Here is a 22,060-nt window from a genome sequence, read left to right on the forward strand (position 1 = left end):
TACTAGTGCTTTAAAAATATTGCCAGCACACTAAATACAGAAGGCAAAATACTTTATGTTTAATAAACAAGCCAATTACACAAGTGTTTGTTTAAAACAACCTTTACTGAAAGACTTGTTTGATTTATTCTTATTCTTTCTCACAACTCCATCCATAGTATACTGTGGAATTTCAGTTTGTAATACTTTTTTTTCAGGGTGGAAAAACTCAAACAAAAGAACTTCCACAGACTTACTAAGCAATAGTTATGCTTGCCAGCATCAGTAAAGCTGGAGCAAAAGAACTACAAACATTGATGTAGAACAAGATTTTTGAATCATCATCAAATTGCTTATTAAAGGATATGGTATCTAAGAAGTGACCTTTAAAAAGCACAGCAACAACATGGCAATTAAAGTAAAAATTTTATGTCAATGTTCTGTTCTTTCACTAACACTTTCAATAAAGCTATGAAAATTTAGCAGATGTGCCAGTAAAAAAACCAACCCAAATAAAACTTTGTGATCTCAGAAAAATCTCTCAAGTAAATGCTGAAGATTTTATCAGGAAGAAAATAACTGATTACTGCAGCCCTAAGGCAATAAAGTTGCATTTCCCCTCCCCTTATACATGCACCAGTAGGACTCATCGAAGGGCAAAAGAAAAAAAAACAAAACAAAAAATAAACCAAAATCCAAAAAAAAGAAAAATCTTCTAGAACTTGCTAGCTGGTTCACTGCACAAAGACGAACACCCCAAGATGGAGTATCTAGGATGATACTTACCAGGGAACCAATTCTACCACTGGGGCATTATGTATTCTATGTGTGTATGGATGCACTATTAGGACCATAATAGTACACACCACGCTAGCAAACGCCTGGCTGGAGCCATAGGGCCGGATGACCAGAGGGATATCCAGGTACGTGTCGATTCTCCAGCCTTCATAGCCACACTCTAGGCACCTCACATAGTCCTTCAGTTTGCCCTGGTACAGTTGATTTATAAGATCAGCCTGAAACAAACAGATGCAGCAACAGGGACTTAAAAAAAATGACCAATACCCTATTTCTTTGGTTTTACAAGAAAATACCTTCTTGTCAATTAAGTCTTAATTGCATGTCTACACATTTAAAACACTATTCCCCAGCAGGACATCCATCTCCTGAATTTTTACTTTGCCCTGCCCAAAACATGTATCAAACAAGCTTCTCAAACGATGTTACATAAGTTTCAGTGTCCTTAATAGTCATGCCTTAAGTGACTACAAAAGCACCAAACTGAATTTTAAAAAGAGCCTGATCTTGCAGACATTGTTAACAGACTGACCCTGCAGTCCTTTCCTGTGTTTCCAGAGACAATTTACCAATTACTCCTATTTACCAAAACTGGCCTGCAAGAAGGTGGCCATTTATCAGAATGTATCCTGTGCCAGGAATGTATTCCTAACTTTCTCCTGCATTAAGAAGGGAGAGCTTGAGCTTCTAGAGGCCACAACAAAGCCTAATAAATACTGACAGCAAGGAAGTAATTGTAGGAGTTACACAGTCACTTTCTGTGCTTCAAATAAAGACTGAGTATAATATTCCAGAGTGCAGAATATTCCACTTTTAATTGGGGGAGGAAAACAGATGCAACACACTCTTGAAAGTCATACATCACAGTAGCTTATCATAAGAAACCAGAAAACTGGAAACTACCACAGATTTTCAATAAGCTGGTATTTAAAATTTAGTAAATGATTTTTACAATCATTAGAAAATGCCCACAATACTGTACCACTGAATGAAGATAGTTTTTCCAAGCTTACCTGCTCCGTTTGCTTCCATTTCTGCTCCAAAGCATCAAACATGACTCTACAAAGCTCCTGCACATCATGCTGCTGCCACGCTGTTAAAAATTGAAGTTATTATTAGTTAAAACAGGAGATGTTGTTAGTCCCAATATTGACTGTAGCCTAAGAATACTTCCTAAAAAACTACTCATTAGTTCAAGTGTGTACCTACACTACTACCTATTCACTACTGGGCCAGTGTTCAATTCCACAGGCAGCTGCCTCTCAACGTAAGCCAGAAAAATAAGCAACCAGCTTGCTCACTATGTTTATACATAAACAAGAACTGTGTACACAAGCAAGAATATGTGAAAAATACAGAACTGCTAATGTACTCTGGTATAAAACAAACTGCTTCTGATTTCTGTCCCACTTTGCACTGATTCTCCAAAACCCAGCTTCCCACTTCTCATCATCATGTGCTAATGGAAAAACCAACAGGTGATGGGGCAAAATTACTCCACACAAGTGTAAAAAAGACACACACAGTGCTTGATTTGAAGTAGACAATAAAAATGGGTAACTCCATAAATGGAACATGGGCATCTGACATTTGTGATTCAAAACAGAAGCAAGTTTCCTATAAAGAATTACTTTTTTAGAAACCATTTACATGTGTAATGACAGTTTAATTACAAAAAACTAATGCTTTTTACTTTAACAGCCTAAAACTCACAGATGCCATTTCATTAACAATCAAACACACTGCACAACAAAGTATCCATGTAGGATATTTTGTTTCCCCTGAAAAAGTCAATTCTATTAATTACTCTTAATTATTCTGAAATTTTCCCCCATGAACAGCAGTTTAGCCCCTAGCAGGCAGCAGCTGAAGCAAACCACAGTAGATTAACAGCTGCACATTACCTTCACTACTGTCCCATCCAAAACTCCGTGTAACATCTGTTGTTTCAATTGCCCGTTTTTTGCTGGTCTGCAGTAAAACAAAAAGTCTTTGTAGCTGGTAGGGGATACTCCTCTCAGGATCCTCTTCAGATTCCTCAAATTCCCACCTATTTGGAAAACAAGATATTTGACAAATAAAACTGCTTTGAAAACATTACTCAAAAAAGCATTAAATCAACATTTACTACATTTCAGGTCTGCCATCTCACAGGTTAACTGCAGCTCTCTTTCTTGGGAGAAGTCAAATGCAGTTGCTTTCCATTTCTGCAGTAAGTGGCAACGATACTCTTCAAATGTATAAACATAAAACCAAAAATTTTGAAGACATTCACTGTACAGACATGAACTGCACTTAGCATCAAATTTAACTTTCAGTTTGCTGTTTCCAAGATTCTTTAAAAAGCATCCATGCCACAACCAGTAACTTATATTTAAGTTAAAAGCTGATCTAATTTACAAATCTATTCAGCTTGACTTTCATTATGATTTCCAGTATCCAAACAAGGAAATTTTGACAGGTGAAATTCCAAAGGGTCTCCTACCAATATGAACCAGCACAAATTTAAGAAGTTGTTGATTCTATATACTCACTTATACAATGCATTTCTAAATTCAGGAGTCATGAAAAGTGTTTGCAGAAGGCTGTTCAAGTAGCAAGTCATTGCTTGATTTACCAGCCCCACATAACCTAAAAATATGAGAATAATGAGATGGAAATAATGAAAAAAGATGGCACATCAATTCAAGAGTTAAAACACTTGACAAGAAAACAATTCTGTCATAGTGATAGTGTTTAAGAACTGCATTCATCTGTTGTTATTTACTGTTACTTACACTATAAATGAAGGGAATGTTATAACTTCTGAAAGCAACAGAAAATAATAGTTCTCCTGAATGACATGAAGCTGTTTTTTGATTGCATTAAAAAGCAATATTTAATGCTGAATACTACACTAATGGGGATGTAGGTAAGTATAAATAATAGCAGATTTAAACATTTTACAGAATAAACTAGAATTTTCTAAGAATCAATTGTGTATCAGCTTGCTTATTGCTTTATGTCTGCTAAAAGTATCCTAGTAATAATGTTATTATAATTTGTATCTGCACTGGTTTTATTATTGTTTCCAAATCAGAAATAAAAAAAAATAAATCCCAAGTGCCCACACAACACTACTATTCTAAACCCTTCTCCCTTAAATAACTAATTAAAAAAACTAACTGAACTACTAAAACACTGTCAGTTTTACTAGCTGAAAATGAAATTATTTACTTATATTAATCTAAGCTGTAATGTTAAAATTTTCTCCAAAATATGCAATATCAGCAACAACTGATAAGCAAGGAGCATATACTGAAGCATCATATAATAAAGGAATTAAAAATGCTTGTTTATACTCTGAAAATTCTTGAAAAAAAAATAATCTCAATACCATACTAGTAATGAAAAGGCAGCTACTTCACACACGGGCATTTTCTGTGAAGAAACTGAATCAGAACATTTGTACTTTTTTTATTACTCTACACCATATAAATCATCTTTTCAGTTTTATTAAATGAAAAAAAAAGGCAGATAAACGTTGTTATTTGCCAAAAAGCCTTAAACAGGTAAGAAGTAGTGCACCAGAGTGTCAGCTTAGTGGCTGCTCAGCACCTTTACCCTCAGCTGTAATTTGCTGTCTCCTCCTCCCCTGCTGAGCAGCCTCCCAGAACCCCAGGAGGTCCTGCTGGCTGGGGGATGCAGGAGGAACCTCTCCAAGAGGGGAAGCCTCCTCTCCCTGGAGGCAGAGAAACCTGCAGGCCCTGACAGGAACTCTCAGGCCAAGCAGAGATGGGGCAGGAGCCCCTCCAGTAACAGGGTATCCAGTCCTCCTTCAGCTGGGAGTGAGCACAGCTGGAGCTGGGCACTGCTGATCCAACCCTGACTATGAACTAGGGATGAGCAGCACACCAGCACTGCAAAGGAGCACCCTGACAGAGTCTGAATCACCCTGTCCCAGGTAAGGAAAGGATGGAACACAGTTCTTCCATTTCTAAAGGGATGGGAGAATATCATAAAAAACATGAATAAAAAATGTAGCAGTGATGTCGGTATTTTTAAAATAAATTGCAATTTATTTAAAAAAAAAACTTGAAGTGCTGCTATTTGAAAATGTGCTAAAATAATGACAAACTAGCATTGCCTTTACAAGAGAGAACAAAATACCTGTCTCTGATTTGCTCAGGACTGAAGAATAAGAATAGCTTTGACTGACATAGTCATGGGTACATCCAATGGAGCCTTCTCTGGGAAGGGGGCCTATAAATCTCTCCTGTGCACCATCCTCTGTTGTACCTGACTCCTCCTGAAACACAAAGACACCCATGGCATGCACAAGTTAGACAAAACATTTTTACTGAAGTACCTATGAGATCTACTTTTCTCTCGCAGCTAAGAAACCAATTTTGCTTAGGCACATCACACAATTTTTTCAACATTGCAGATACACAGTGTAACTTTAGTTCTGCCTTCCAAATTCTCAAGCCCTTGACACATTGTTCTTTAGCACTGGCAGAAAGACAGGCCCTTTGGAACACTGCACAACCAGCTATACTATTACAATGTACGCAACAAGCAAGCTGGCAATTTAGCATCTCCTGTGCCTCAAGTTTTCTGCACTGCAATACAGAATAAGATTTTTTTCCAGACATACAAATTTCACTCCATTACTCTTCCAGAACCGTTCTTAAATTCTGATCTTGAGCACAATTATTTACACATGGGGTTTTTCCCCCCTTTTTCAGGTAATCAAACTCCACAAAAAAGGCTAAGTAAGCCAGCATTGTGCTGATACAAGAGCTAAGTAATAAATCTTAATCTATGACTAGTCTATCCAATCTTTGATTTGAGGATATTGCAGCTATGTGCATCATGTATTTGAGAAACAGAAAATTTCAAAGTATTTGTTATGGCAAACAGCAACACTGCCAACTCTTCTTTTATAATTATTTATTTATTAATCTTTCCATAAAGATAAATGTGGAAGCAGCTCACTGCTGTCAATGCAGGGTTGCCATTTCTGAGAATTCTGCTGGAAAGGCCAAACATTGCTTTCAAATACCCAGAGGAAAGGGATTGGATATATGATTAAATATGTATTGTTAAGACTTATCTCTGAATATGTCAAAGATTAATTAATTATATAACCTTAGAAAATTGCTTGCAGCAAACATCACATAAATATTGACAAGCATGAACAGAATGACAGCAAATCATTACTAATGGAATTGGTCCCACTCAGGAGAAATATGAACATAGATGTAAATATAGTCAAAGTTGTTGAGAAGGCTCCCAAAGAAGCTTAGGATGAAATATTCAGCCCAGTTTTATTTCATGTTCTGATCTTACACAAGCACTACAAAGAATACACACCTCTCCCACAACACTGGCTTATGTAGCTGAGTGAAGATTTTACCTGCATTACGTGAGGCTGCTCACCATCCTTGTCTGTCAAATGCAAAAAGTTCTTCTTTCCTGGCTCAAAACCAGCATCAAGAATGGTTTTGTCACTGTTCTGATCTATTGGAGTCTGCTAAAAAAGAGTAAAACAACAGAAACAACACTTTTTAGAAACAGATCTATATGCAATTAACAGATTCCATCCAAGTACATTGCTTGATGTGGTTGCTGACACAGTAAGACCACATGAAAATAAATAATTATCCAGTAAACAAAACACACATCATCAGCACTGAAATAACTTGGGAACAGCTTAAGAAACATTACAGTCTAATGCAGTTAGTTTATCTTAACAGCTGGTTAATCTATTCAGGAGCCAGTCTCTAAGTTTCTTGTGAACATCACATTATCCAGTGTCCTCTAAAGCATGCAGACACTTTCTTTTCTTTAAAAGAAGAAAAAAAAAATTACTTTCAGCAGGCATAAACGTGACCTGAAATAAACTTTTGTCTATTTCTTAACAAACCTTAGAAAGTTTTCTAGGTGCATCTATAGAAATAATATGAACTAAAATCAACACTGATTTACAATAAAGCATAGGAGTGATATAAATATTTTTTTTAATGTAATATATTCAAATAGGTCTAAGAAACATCAGGACTCACTACACAACATGCTGCTGCTGAGAAGAAAACATTTCTCAAACAAGACTACAGGAAATTGAGACTATTTATCATGGCATTATTATTAAAAATACATACTGATAACAAAAACTAATATTGCATCTGAAGGATCATATTAGTTTTTGTTAATGATTAAACAGCTATATCCTTAAAGAGCACACTTTGAGACTAAAATTCAGCCAAATCAACACAGCAGCATCAGCCTGCTGTGGTGCACTCAGCACAAAACGTTACAGGAATTCAATAGCAGCAGAGCAGGAGCTTTTCTGTGCTGGGAAGTGCGTGCTGCGCAGAGGGAGCAGCAAGCTCAGCCCCGTACCGTGTCTGTGGCAGAGTCTCCGTTGCCCCACACCAAGTCAAAGGAGCCGTTCACGTAGCCCACTTTGGCAGCCACGTCTGCAAAGAGCCGCCGCAGCGGGGTGGAGGCGGGCAGGTTCAGGGTGACGCGCTCGCTCACCGTCCTGCAGTTCGTGGTGTCCTGGATTATACACAGCACCCTGGGCTCCTCGGCAGCACACTCTGCCTGCAATGACAGCACACAACAGGTCAGGAGCAAAAGAAGGAATGGTTAGGAGCTTAACTGAAAAATCCAAACAGGACTTCACCGATAAAATGTAGCGTACTTTTAAAAACTCAGGTTCCTAAAACTGGATTTTATTTTCTGAAGTGAGCATGAGAAAATTAAGAACCTTCCAGTTTTGAAAAATCTATAAAAACAAACTTCATTTTTATAGAACAAGAAGGAATTTGTTCTGGTGTGGGGACAGAGAAACCGCTCAGGTTCCACACAGAATTCTCGCTAGCAAGCAGATAGGAGACTCCTTCAAATCAGGAACAGACTTCCAAGTCATCACTTCCAGCTTTGACACAATCATAAATCCTGCTGAGGCATAATATACCTTTTGTGACTTTCAGGAATGCAACCCAGAAAATTTGCAAGCTTCCAAGCAACCTTGGAAGCTGACCACTAAACAAAAAGTTTCATAATCAAGCCACCAACTTCCTACTAACTCCACAGCTGTCTGAGTTGCAGGAGATATTCTTCTGCCTGAACAAAGTAAGAAAATTAGCACTGACAAATGGCTACTGAACAAAGTAAAGAGAGTTTAAATAGAAACTTCAATGTATCTGAAATCAGAACAATAATGATCTTGAATGAAAGTGGTAATGGAATAATTGAACAAAGTAAAGAGTTTAAATAGAAACTTCAATGTATCTGAAATCAGAACAATAATGATCTTGAATGAAAGTGATAATGGAGTAATAATAAAAGTTTCTGGACCCAGTAAGTCAAGAAAAACAGCATTTTTCCAACACTGAAAACCAAGGAAGTCAAAAATCTAAGCACAATCAATTAATTATCTTAATTATCCAAAACTGTAGAACAAGAATAACTGATATTTAAACACACATCTCATAGGAAAGGATCAAGTAAGTAAAAGGAATTAGTCCTTCAGGGATTCAGCCTTTTCAAGCTGTAACACACAGAAGCATTAGTAATGCATTGTCAAAGTGCCCAAATCTCAGACCATGGCTAAAGGCCACAGCATCCAAAAAGGCAAAAAACCACGTGCGGTGCTACCACAATTCTCAGTGGATAAGAACAACAAATGGCAGTAATTCCATTCATGCCCAAACTCTCAGCCAAACATCACAAGCAGCTTCTAGAGAATAGAGAACTACAAAGCAGATTTGAACATCTTCAGAATCCCCTGTATTTCTACACAACCAGCCTCTCAACACAAATGAGCACCACCAAAGTGGTACAGCCCCTTTTGAGAGCTCTTACATGACAAAACCCTTGGAAAAGGAACACAGACATTCGAGCTGATGCCTTCATTCCAGGGGATGGCAAAATCTGCTGGCAGTGTTCACACAGGGATAGAATAAAATGTTAGCTGACTGCAGCATCTATTCCTATCAGCATCACAAAAAAGTTGATAGAGGAAGGCAAATAAAACCACCTTCGATCCAATCTGTATGACATTAGTTTGCTTTTGATTGGGATTTTTTTTAAAGACCCTGGAGTCCCATTTCTTTAGGTTTATTAAATGAAATATCCTGTGTGGAAGCCTTCATTAACTGCATGCTCAAAAAGATTAAAAGTAATAATAAAAGTAAAATAATCAAAAAGATTATTTGCAGCAAATCTGTAACACTTCATACATTTCATCTTTATGGGAGAATTTTACATTTATGAACTACTTTCCAAGAAAACACAGAAAACTATTCCTGAAACATTAACCACACATTAAGAAGAAAACAGAGTTTGGAAGTCAAAGTAATTTTGACATAGTATATCCTCACTTTCATCTACTGCACCCACAGAGACACACAGGGCTGTACTTAAGTAGGCTAAAATTAAATTTCACCAGTGATTTCTTCTCCTGGGCTCATTCCTTGAAATTTCCCAGCACAGCATCTTTTTTATTTTGTTGGGTTTTTTTTCTTTTTGTTGTTTTTTTGTTGTTTTTTTGTTGTTGTTTTTTTCTTTTTTGCTGAAAAAGCAAGCTCTCTCATTCACTGTGGGGTTACGAAGAGAAGGTAAAGCTTGTTCAGTGGTCTTCTTTTTTGATTTTTTTCTTTTTTGTTTGAGAAGGTGAGCAGCAGCTAAGACCCAGCAAAAGTGGAAGATCAACCCATACTTACATGCAGGCACCTCAGCAATGGTAAAGGCTTGCTCTGGGTGGGAGCCCACCCTCCTCTACAGAACACTGCAGGGGGGTTAAGAGGTATTCACTACTATTCATACAGGATCATCTCAGAAAACAGCAGTTAATTTGGATTTAATTATCCCCATGCTGATTTTGTATGGATGCTGTAACTTAATGTAACTGTGTATAATCATGTCATGAGCAGTTCTCCACTGGAGACTCAGTTCCTTGTGCTGCTTCCTTTACATAACCAACACTGACTCCCCTCCTCCCTGCAGGAGCTCCCTGGGAAGGGAACTCCTCCCACTCCCACTTTCCCTGCTACCCTGGATGGGGAATCAGCTGTGACTTGCATTAGAGCTGCTACAGAAAATAATTAGGCACACAGTATCTGAGGGATGGAAATAACATTAAGGGAACAAATTACAAACGATTACAGAAGATTTGCTGGATGTAGCACGTCACACAAATCCTCTCTTTCTTCTTCACAGATGTAATTCTGACAGACTGAACTGCTTTAACTCAGGGTCAGTATAGCAAAGGGTATTAAGCTGTCATTCATTCACACTGTCACCACTTCAAGTTGTTAGTAGTAAATAGATAAAACAAAAATAACCTCAGCCCAACTCTACTCACCAAGACCATTCACACACACCAGCTGAACTAGGAGACAACAATGCAACACCTTGTGTGAGGCTACTTTACTACAGAAACAGTGTGAAAAGCCAGACTGGCCAGTGATAGATCCCTCAGCTATTCTGACAGGCTGTTATCAAACCAAATCCATAACAGGAACACAGAAATTAATTTAAACCATTACATAATCTGATATATTAGGAGAGCAAAACAATTCCTTTTTTAAACGCAGAGACAGAGACAGCCAAAGCCTCACAGAGCAGTGTAAAAGCATATCAACACATGCTCAGTTTGAAGCTACCATTTAGACTGAATTGCATATGTACATCATCTTTGGATTCAAGAACATGCACAGAGTTTAGTGTCATGTAGCTCATGCTCATGTTAAAATAAATAGAAGCCACAGCATCATGCTGCTGCTATATTTCTTGGTTATCATTTTATAAAGCTGATTTCATCTGTCTACCTGTGAAAACTTCTTCTTCATTTCAGCAAAGATACTCTGTCTGCAACTCCAAAACATATCCTACAGTATATAAAAACAAAATTAGCAAGTCATAATAACTGAAAGGTGCAAATTGACTTTTATTTTATACTATTTAAAAAATCATTACTGAGTTTGGAAACACCATTCACAGAGTAACTCAAGAAGGAATAGCCTATTTTAATATTTAAATTATTATAGGAGCAATGTTACAATGTCAGTTAAGTTGTAATACATAGACTACATCTCCTAAAGAAAGAAGTGAATGGATAAGAAAATGTTAATAACAATTCAAGATACAAATTCAAATTAACACTTTCCTTGATTATCTTTAAAATATGCCACAGACATAGGTAAATATTTTTCCTCAAATGATTCAAGGGTAGGATTAGCATATAACCCTGTAGTTCAGTTTATTAATGTATTTATAAATTATGAAGCTGTCCAGTTTCATATGAAACTATTCTTTCCTGCCTAAATTACTTCCCGTGGGGAAGTTTTATTATTATGAGCCCTTTTTAAGTATGCAGCTGAAGGTAGTAAAGAGATGAAGTTATTGATTTTATTCCTACCACTCTTAAAGAAAGCTTGCCCTGGTATCTCTGTTGGATCATCAAAAATTCAACAACAAACATTAACTGCACAAAATTGTTTTCTGACTAAACATCAAATTAACCAGTTTCTGAATCTCAAGTGCTGCACTTTATATTTCTCCAGAAAGGAAAAACAGGAAGTGAGAATGAAGATGCTCATAACATCACTGATCTTCTCCAAATTCCTTCAACTGTGTCCTCGGTAAAGATTACCAAAACAAAAAGCCCTGACAAGATCTTTACTGACATACCCTGTTTGCCCCACCAAATGACCTACAAAAATAGCTCAAATTAGACCACTGCACTTAATTTCCCAGCAGGATGACACATAGAGCATGATTTTTTTCTTCACATACTGAACTGAAGGTCCAGTTTGGAAGTCTTAATATGACAAGAGTGTGTCTAGCAGTTTCCTTTACACACCAATCTGTAATTTCAGATTTGAGAGATTTCAGATTTAAATCACACAATTTAAATGTTTTGCTGCCTACTGGTTTTACCTGCTCTTAATCAAAAGCCATATACATTTTGTTAAAATGACCCAAAGGTTAATGGAGTCCCAGAATCACCAATATGAAACTGCTGATTTGTAATATTATCATTGTTATCAAATGCATTGCCCTGTGCCAAGGACTTAATTAAGACAAAAAATTTTCCTCCTAATCAGGGACTCCAAAGACCCCTGACTTCAGCCTGAATTCGTTTTCTCCAGAGAGAGGCAATCTAAGTCTGGTACACACAGGGGCACATGTAATTTTATAGTGTGCAATTTGACTTGGTGAAGACAGTAGAGGGTGCAAGGGGAGGACAGGATCCAGCTACCACCTGCACAGAACTATCTACAGGTTGCTTATTTTATAAAAACATTCCTGTGCTGGGTTATCAGCTCTTGTTTTTGCAGTTAAGTTCTGCTGGAAGATTTTCAAGAGCTACTTCACTAAACAAATTCCATGTCACAGATCAAACAAATCAGATTTATAAATTATACTGTTTATATGAGGTTCAGAAATTTTAGAAGTAACTGAGAGCTTCTCTGACAAGACAAATCACAAGTCACAGAATCACAAAACCATTTAGGTTGGAAAAGACTTCCAAGATCACTGAGTCCAACCTTTAACTGACCCTTACCATGTCAACTAGACCAGGACACCAAGCACCACATCCAGTTGTTTCATGACCACCTCCAGGGATGGGGACTCCAGCACCTCCCTGGGCAGCCCCTTCCAATGCTGAACAATCTTTTCTGTGCAGCAATTCCTGCTGATGTCCAACCTGAACCTCCCCTGATGCAGCTTGAGGCCGTGTCCTCTCATCCTGTCACGGCTGCCCGGGAGGAGAGGCTGATCCCCGCCTGGCTGCACCCTCCTGTCAGGCAGTTCTAGACAGTGATAAAGTCACCCCTGAGCCTCCTTTGCTCCAGGCTGAACACCCCCAGCTCCCTCAACTGCTTCTCACAGGGCTTTTACCCTCCAGACCCTCCCAGCTCCACTGCCCTTCTCTGGATCCACTCCAGCCCCTCAATGCCCTTCCAGAGCTGAGGGGCCCAGACCTGGACACAGCACTTGAGGTGTGGCCTCACCAGTGCCCAGCACATGGGGACAGCCACTGCCCTGTCCTGCTGGGGACACTATTGCTGATACAGGCCAGGGTGGCATGGGCCTCCTTGGCCACTTCCAACTGCTGGCAATCAGCACCCCCAGGTCCTTTTCCACTGGGTCCCATTCCAGCCAGTCTCCCCAAAGCCTGTAGCAAAGCACAGGGTTGTGACCTAAGTGCAGGACACAGCACCTGGCCTTGCTGAAATCACAAGGATGTGTCCATCTCTCAAATACAGCATTCTCTACTTTTCAATTAAAGTGTTCACTCACACTCCAAATAAACTTTATAATAACCACTAGTGCAATTCTACATTTTACAAAACAGCTCCTCTCAGCATGGAAACGTATTTAAGGTACAATTAAGAGATCAAAGGTCTTCTATAGAACTTTTTTACCCTGATAAAAGTTATTCTGGAATGCACCCTCAGTAAAGATTACTTATTACACCTCACAAAATCAACAGGCAATTAACTACACAGTTCAAGGCTTTCAAATTAACATACACGCTATTCACAGGCAAATGCAGAAACACCTTACTGCCTTTTCCTCATAAGAAGTAAGAGCAACTGCTCAGGTAGCAAGCACATCTATCCAGTACTTGGGAGAAGTCCTCAAAGCTCCATGCTCAAAGTTCCATGCTGCTACTTTGCCAAAGTGTGACATAGTACACCAGTGGCATAGGAAAACAAGTTGCAGACCCTCAACTGCATAAGGACCTAAAGGGGGCAAATGCAGACTGTTAATTAAGGCTATAATTCACAAAACCATCCCACTATTATTTTAGCACAGAAGTCTTCTCAGGCTAATATTTTGGTCAACAAATATTTGAAAGTGTAATTTCAACTGTTAATTGTGATTTAAAAAAAATATTGAAACAGTGACACTTTCATCCCAAGTCACTCCATCTTGCTGAGGCTGGGAATCCTGTGGGATGGACAGCATCCTCAGCAAGTCTGCTGATGACAACAAGCTGTGTGGTGCTGTCAACATGCTGGATGGAAAAGATGCCATCCTGAGAGACACTGACAGCTTGAGAGGGGGGCTGTGTGATCCTGATGAATTTCAACAAAGCAAAGTGCAAGGTCGTACACCTGAGTTGGGACTATGCCGAACACACCTAGAGGCTGTGCAGAAAAGTGACTGAGAGCAGCCCTGAGGAGAAGGACTTGGGGGTGATGGCTGATGAAAAACTTACTGTGAGCCAGCAGTGCGAGCTAGCAGCCCAGAAAGCCAAAAGTATCCTGGGCTGCATCAAATGGAGTGTGGCCAGCGGGTCAGGGGAGGGGATCCTCCTCCTCCACTCTGCCCTCCTGAGTGCTGGGGACACTGCTGGTGCCCACAGCATAAGGAGGACATGGAGCTGTTGAAGCAAGTCCAGAGCAGGACATGAAGATGATAGGAGGACTCAGGTGCCTCCCCTACAAAGACAGGCTGACAGAGCTTGGGCTGTTCAGCCTGGAGAAGAGAAAGCTTCACAAAGACCTCATAACAGCAGTATCTGAAGGGCATACATGGAAACCAGAGAGCAACTGTTCATCAGGAACTGTAGTGGTAAGACAAGGAGTAATGGGCTCACATTGAAAGGGCAAATTTTGACTGGATATATGGAAGAAATCATTTGCATGAGGGTGGTCAGGCACTGGCACAGTGTACCCAGGGAAGCTGTGGAATGCCCCATCCCTGGAAGCATTCACAGCCAGGCTGGATGGGGCCCTGAGTGACCAGCTCTAGGGGAAGGAGTTCCTGCCCATGGCAGAGGGGTGGAGCTAGATGATACTAAAGGTCCCTCCCAACCCACACCATTCTATGGCCCTTTACACTGCTCCATTTCTAGAAAGGTGATGATGATAAACCTGCATGTACAAGATTTCTGACTATTAGACCAGACTTAAAAAAGACTCTTTACAATAGGAACATGCAATCAACACACAGGTCTGACCTGGGTGGACATTCTAGAGGGCCATGCTACACAAGAATTCACACCCCACGTACCTTTCTAAAACATATTTCATCTTTCTTCCACGAAAGATCTGCACCTGCAAGTTGCAGAGCATAAAGCATGTTGTTGCACTGAAGCAATTCAAGCTGTATTTCTGTATATACAAAGGCAGCATTGTTATTAGTGCCATGTGCAAGACAGACATTTGCTTAGACCACATAGGTTCTGTATTTGTTGAAAATAAAGGAACAATAAAAATAGAGTGTTACTAGATCTGTCACAACAATATTCAAATGTACAACTGCAGTGGTTTTAACACTGCATTTAGATGTGGCTTGCTATTTTTCAGCCTTGAATCACTGAGTTAATTAAAATTCTATAGCAGCATTTCATTATTTTAACTCCAGCTTCATTTTTATAAAATTACTTTTAGAGATTGAAAGCAAGTCCTAAAGCTAAGGTAAAACTTCATACAGATTCTACCCAATATTTCCAAATTCCAGGTCAAGAGTTGAACCAATAGATGTGTAAAGTTTTACTGCCAAGTAAATTTAGTGGCCTATTGAGACTTAAAAGGATCACCACTAGAGAAGACTCTACACGTCCACACCCTGTAAATAATTCTCACAAATCACTGCAGTACAGAGGAAAGACAAAGAGATCAGTAGGAAGCAGCATACATCAAGCTCACGTTCACAGAATTACTTGGATGATTAAGCCTAAGACAGCAATTCTCAAACTTAATGTAGCTTCAGCAACTTCAGATTCCCATATGAAGTGCACATAAGTGACTAGTGCCAGTCACATCACTGCTGGGCAAACTCTGGGGTGCACATTTCAGGTCGTGTACACGACTGGACGCACATTTCCAGCTATTACAAGGATAAGTGAAATCTGGGACCTTCCATGATACACAAGTAGTCTGCATCTGTACTTTTTACTTCTGAAGTATAATCACAGTTGAAACAAGCTTCTGTTCAGCTGAACCATTGTTAGTGTCTGAATGTTCCTTTCTCTCTCAGCAATGACTAAAGACCATCAAATCAGCTCCTTGCAAACCCACAACCATAATTTAGGAATTTTTCCACCTATTTCAAGAGGTCCAATCCATTAAATGCCACACTGGATACATGCTGATAGCAGTGCTTCCTGCAGAAAATGCAAAGATCAAAGATCTTTCCCATAGACAGCAAATAAGGGGAGAACAGTCAGTGAGCACTGGGGTACCATTCCCCCTCTTTCTACCCTGTGCTTTTGAACCACGGACTCCAGAGAGTCCCTACAACCCACCAGCCCCATTTTCCCCAGCAGAGCTACTCATGCTCCATGTTTGTTCCCAAGCCCAAGGAAGCTCTTGTCAGAGGCCAACTTCCCTGGTACAGCCAGGTAAGAAGGGTCCCTCCCCTGGGAGGTGAACACAGGGTGATAAAGGTCCTCAGAATGAAGGAGGCATTGAGCAGGTGGTCTCAGACTCACATCAGGCCTTATTTCAGAGGAAAGAAGCACCTTCTTTTTGAAATCCAGGTTACTAAACTAATCCTGTCAGAGCACTGAGGTCTTTGTTACTCAACACAGGTGCTTTGCCACAGCCCAGTCTTTCATGAGAGAATGATGCACTTAGAATCCTGTTATAAATGCCTGAACCAAAACACTTTAAAAGACGTATTTAGCAGCACGCTTGTGGCAAATTGAACACACTTCTTAAAACACAGATCCCAGGAGGTCTTAAACAGAGTAATTTTGAGGTGTTAACTTGATGTATTGTGTGTTGGAATGTTTCCTGAAACAAAAAAAAATTCTGAACAACCTTTAGACACAATCATTTAATCTTGAATCTGACTGATTTTGAAGTATCAGGTTTGTGAGTATCTCAACAACATACTTTATCCTCATGAATTCTTCATTATACCTGGGGAGACTTCAGGCAAAATCCCACGACAATGTTTTGAAGCTAGTGAAACTAAACAGAGGTCTTCTGTCTCTTTACAAGTAAGGAAAAAAATTGCTTCGTGACAAGCCTAAAACACAACAAAACTCAAGAATTTATATCCTGACTGTGACCATTTTCCTAATAATTGGACCTTTACCCCCTTCCTGGTTTGCTGGGGGCTTTCAGAGGAGTCAACAGTAGCAGTAGAGGAGTAGTAGCAGTATTTTAAATGCATGAGTTATATGCAATAGTGCTTACATCGCTAATACCAACACCACCTGGACATAACTGCAGCTTTCTGTGGTATCCTAAGAGACTGCAATGAGACCCTCCCTCCATCCTTAGGTAGGGTATGAGTCTGTAAATGGCAGTGCTGCCCACAGGACAAGAGCAGTAACTGCCCCTTCTCTTTGGAAAGGCCTAGAAGAGCACAAAGTGTCACGGCTGTGGCAATGCCATTGCTCTCACCTGCATGCCATGCTCAGTGTCTGCCAGCTGCTGTGGGTACAGGGTAACTGCTGCAGGTCCCAGGGGCAGCTGGGCCACACTGACACCCATGCTAAGGGAACCCTAAAAATGCTCTCCCTATGGGGCATGACCTGATTCAGGGAGGAGGTACAACATCAGTTCTGTAACAGAGCCTCTGTGATCCTGTACCCTTTGCAAAATGGGGTGTATGTTTTAGTCTCTTCTCTGTCTTGTGTACATTATTATTGTTTTCAAAGGCACCTTCTCAGAAACGCGTCCTTATTAACAAAATTTTAGCTAAAAAGAATTGGAAGTGCCACCTCACTGAATCAGCTGCATGCCAGCTGTCAACTGTCCCTCCTGGAAAAGGCACAGGGACAAATTATTTTTATAATACATATACACTTCAAAGTCTACTCTTTCCAACTTTCTGAACATGTCCAAAATAACCCTATGCCTCAGAAATAAAGAGTGTGTTATGAGGCTAGTGTTTCCCTTTGAGAGTTTGCACCCACTGCTATGTATTACTGGGTCATTTGTAAAAAACACTAACAAAAGAATAGGAATGACAAAAAAAGTTGGGATGGGGCCAGAAGTAAGTGCAGGCCTGGAGGTTGTTCCAAAGACTATAGCAAAAAGATATAGTGTAAGGGGACACATGTCTTGGGAGAGCTGAACTAGAGACCAAAAGATCCACTTTTCAGTTTTACAGAAGGTATTTTTCATATTTAAAGTAAGACTTTAAATATGTCTTACTAAGGACATCCTGAAGAACCAGTCTTCTTACACTTATCTCCTTATGGTCTTTTAAATATAGTAAATTAAGGTGATTCAAGATAAATTACTTCCCCTAAAAAAAGTCAAACAAAGCCGCTGTCAATAAAAAAAAGTCTGCAAATATTTCCTGGTCCTACCTGCAGATCACACAAGAACAAACAAAGTTTTCTTCAGGGGTAACAAAGAACAGTTTATATATCTATAGCTATCTCTTAACCCCTAGACATTGTATTTCACTCTCTTACTCTTAAAAGTTTTAATTTCAGCTGATCCTATTTTCTTTCCTCTGACCCAAGCTGAACTTGCAAAGGGTTTTGTAACCACACTGAAATAATTGTGAGAATTAAATGTCAATGAAGTTCTCTACATTCACAATCTATCTGCCAGACTCTCTACATTTATTACAGTGTAACCTTTACACTCAGATCTGAAACAGCCTCATTTTTATACAGCTTCCTTTGCTTGTAACTTCTCTCCACCTTCCTAATCAGCATGCTCCTTGGTTTTCCTTAAAAACCAAAACCCATAAAAGCTAAAAACAGGGATATGAGAATGCCCAAGACACTTAGTACACTTTCATATATTTCTCAATACTTCCAATATTTGTCTCCTACTGAGAGTTGCAGAAGTAGTGGATGAACTCGCCCTTCATTTCTTCAAGTATGAATTTTATGGAAACATTTTCCTTTGTTGCTCCTATTCTGAAGAACTTTCTGCTGGATTGAATTACAAATGCAACATTAGCATAAAAACAAATTAAGAGTCTGAGCAAAACCAGTACTCAGAAGAGCTTTCTCTTCATGGAGAATTTTGAAATGAAAGTTTACTTCCCTACAAAATCACCAAAAGACATGTGTGCTAAAAAATTAAAATCCACTTCAGACATTAAAACATGACTACAGGCAAAGTTTTTAATTCTTTAACAGCTCTCTAATTTTAAGCCGTCCAGCTTCTGTTGGGGAAGGAAAGATAGAAACTGAACAGCAAGGTGTGTTAGCAGGCGTTCCTTGTGCAGCTCTCTGGGAACTCAGCTCAGAATGGAAGCACCTGGCCATAAACTCTGCCTGCTGCCACTGCCACCAAGGGCTGCAGGGACAACACACAACTCTGGAGCAGTGTCCCCACAGAAGGAACAGGGATGACAGGGTGCATGTGAGAAAGGACCTAGACAATTTTTCCATATAATAAACTGATGAACAAAAAAAAAGGTACTACATAAGAGTTTCTGAATCTGCTATTTTTTTCTTTTCCTTCACTGTTGCTGATCTCAACCCAATCAGTGAGCATGTCTGCCTTCCACTCCTTTAGCTCCTGTAGTACACTGCCAAACTTCTTCAGAAAATGCTATTTACGTGTCCAGCCATTATTTTACTGGGAAAACTTTCACACTATATCAAACATATTTCCCATGAAGCTCCAAAACCAGAGCATTCACCAATCCTCAGGAATTCAGGCACACTTGCTCGTGTTACTGAGGCAGCTTTCATTACATGTGCTTATAAAGAAGCTACACCTGAACTGCAGCACGATACCCAGCTCTAAGCTATTCACAGAAATGCCAATCTAAAAATAATCCGTTGCCATTTTTCAGAAGCACCTAAAGCACCCTTGTGATCACAATCTCAACAATTATATTGAATCAAATGATCTGTACCAATTTCACCCCTTAGTATTTTTAGAACATGCACAACATCCTTTTTAGAAATTATTTCATCTGCCAATGCTGTGCAAGAGCATTTGCTCAGTGCAAGCTGACTACATGCCAAGCATTGCAAAAACCAAAGAAAATAAAAATCCCAGCATGTCACAGTGTCTAGTCTGTGGTCAAGTTCATTGTTATTTTATCAGAGCTCCAGAAAAAAAATTCTGTGACTTACTAGAACTCACAATTATCAGTTCTTTAGTAACTAGTGACACTGTTTTGTGAATATTTCAGTCAAGACAAGCAAAACAACAAGATGCTAAATGGCAGCCCACCCAAAGGTATACCAGATTAAATCTTAAAGGGCAAAGTGTAAAAGAGCAGCTTTAAATGTTCAAAAAGGAATTTAAAAAAACTTTTTCAAACTGGATAAAAAAGCTGAATATGTACATGTAACTCAATCACTCCATTTTCTACAAACACAGCTTTCACCTTTATTCTCTTAGATCAAACTCAACATATTTTCAAACACAACAAAAAATGAAGCTGTGAATATTTATGAACATATGAACACTTATGAATATATATGAACATTTGTACATAATACAGTGCATTACAGTACCAGTTGTAATGTACTGGTGGGGGAAGGTTTAGAACAAAACACTTCCCCCACTCCCATTCAATTCTGACAAGACTGAAACTTGTGATTCAAAGGTGGCACAAATTCAAGGTACTGGTTTATTCAGTAAATCACCACAAGTTTCAATCTTATATTGATATCACTACATTCTATCAGAAAAAGAGGCAGCACAATAATAACTTTAATCACTATGTGATTGTACAACTAACATTTTAAAACTATAATGCAAGGCTGCCTTGATTATATCCACAGGTTTTAAAAAGAACAGAAAATGGCACAAAAAAAATACTTTCTCTACTGATGCTTTTGAATCTGAAATTTTAATCACCAGTGACGCACAAAACAGTAATGACATAAAATGGCATTTATTGTTTGTGATGATGTTCAAAATGTATCACTGCAGTAAAAAAAAAAGTATTCAGTTATTTAGTTGTCAGATTATTCTCCTGAGTAGTAACTTCTGCCAGCAGCATTCCCAGTCTGAGGCTCCAGTACCAAGTGGTGCCCATCAGGCAGCTGGTACCTCTTAGGCAAAAACATCTCATGAGATGATGGAGAGGTGCTGGTACTTCATTATCCTGATCATCTTTCCGTGCTCAGATTAAACACCCAGATGATAGCAAGGGAAAGTGGACGCTAACTGGGAAGCCCAGTGGCTGGAGAAAAGCAGGAATGCTCTTGAATTCTACTCCAAGCTTTATTCACCAAACTCCATACCTACATGAATACCATTCAGAAAGTGTCTGTTTGCAAGGAACAAATTATTTGGTGAATTTCCATGGGGATTTTCTGTTTGTTTCCTAAATTTGATTTCCAAAATACCTTCTCAGTCAATGAATTAGTCAGTTTCTTTAGTTGTCACAATCATTCCTTTATGTTTTCTAATGGAGCACACGAGAAGGAAAGCAGGAAAAACTGATAAATTATGCAAGCTGTAACCACTTGTAGAATCTTTTGATACATGGGAATGAAAAAACAAGGATGTCATCAGCATTGAAAAGAACAGCATCCCTTTACTAAAGAGAATTGCAAAATATCTTAATCAGATTCCTACTCTTCTAATGAGGAAGTCAGAATGATACCCATCAAGAGACGCATTTGATTTGTTCAGTGCAGATGATTAAAATGGACTCATTAGTGTAGGGATGAAAAGACTCCCATTAGTGAGCTGAGAGAACTCACACCACCTTGCTCGATTTAATGGCAGCAAGTATATATTTATATATATATATATATATATTTATTCATTCTGACAGCTGTACTTTAGATAGTTCATGCTAGAACATGTTGAAAAAGCATTTGCACCGCATTTATTTAATCAGTAGCACAAACACTTCAAAAACCTCATAGCAGAACACACTTCTCATATTATGACCAATACTCACTAAGTTCTCATACATCTTGATTTTCAAGGTAAGTCTTCGTAAGGTTCACTTATATTACCAGTAAACACACATAGGCAGCACCTTTCTCACCAACTGTGTTGACAAGAATATTTTATTATTTTCTATTTGAGGTAGATTTTCCCAAAATAAGTTTCAAGTCAACTTTTCCTGTAAGAAACACTGAGAGCCACAGAAATGTTCTCCCATCTGATAGCATCATTTTCTTATTTTCATATTTATCTAACTCATACTATTCACCCTCCCTTCCCAGGGTTACTGGGTAAAAGTCCACACCTATTAATAGAGCAATTTTTACAGAATATGCTCAAATTTTGCTACCAGGGTGCAGCAATGAACACTTTTTTACTCAGTGACTTCTTTTTATTGGATATAAAAGAAAACTGAATTCAATCTTTTCATCTTTGAGATGAAGAAAGCAAAGTAATTGAGGATGAGGAAAAGGAAGGAAGGA

General features: G+C 38.9%; 1 protein-coding gene across 3 annotated transcripts in view; it reads right to left on the bottom strand.

Moving 5' to 3' along the window:
• USP47 (ubiquitin specific peptidase 47) overlaps window positions 1-22,060 on the bottom strand; it is a 51,512-nt gene that overhangs the window by 26,247 nt on the left and 3,205 nt on the right. For 2 of the 3 annotated variants that reach the window (XM_071456603.1, XM_071456601.1), the window contains exons 2-8: window positions 7,162-7,365; window positions 6,176-6,292; window positions 4,927-5,065; window positions 3,312-3,408; window positions 2,682-2,827; window positions 1,791-1,870; window positions 846-995 (exon numbers count right to left, since the gene is read on the bottom strand). In XM_071456603.1, coding sequence (XP_071312704.1) covers window positions 846-995; window positions 1,791-1,870; window positions 2,682-2,827; window positions 3,312-3,408; window positions 4,927-5,065; window positions 6,176-6,292; window positions 7,162-7,365 — 933 coding nt within the window. The remainder of the gene's footprint in view (window positions 1-845; window positions 996-1,790; window positions 1,871-2,681; window positions 2,828-3,311; window positions 3,409-4,926; window positions 5,066-6,175; window positions 6,293-7,161; window positions 7,366-22,060) is intronic. The other variant, XM_071456602.1, reaches the window with a different exon arrangement.

This window comes from Agelaius tricolor, unplaced genomic scaffold (genome assembly GCF_023055355.1).
Source record: "Agelaius tricolor isolate 1412-34295 unplaced genomic scaffold, bAgeTri1.0.p SCAF_62, whole genome shotgun sequence".
Classification (NCBI taxonomy): Eukaryota; Metazoa; Chordata; class Aves; order Passeriformes; family Icteridae; genus Agelaius; species Agelaius tricolor.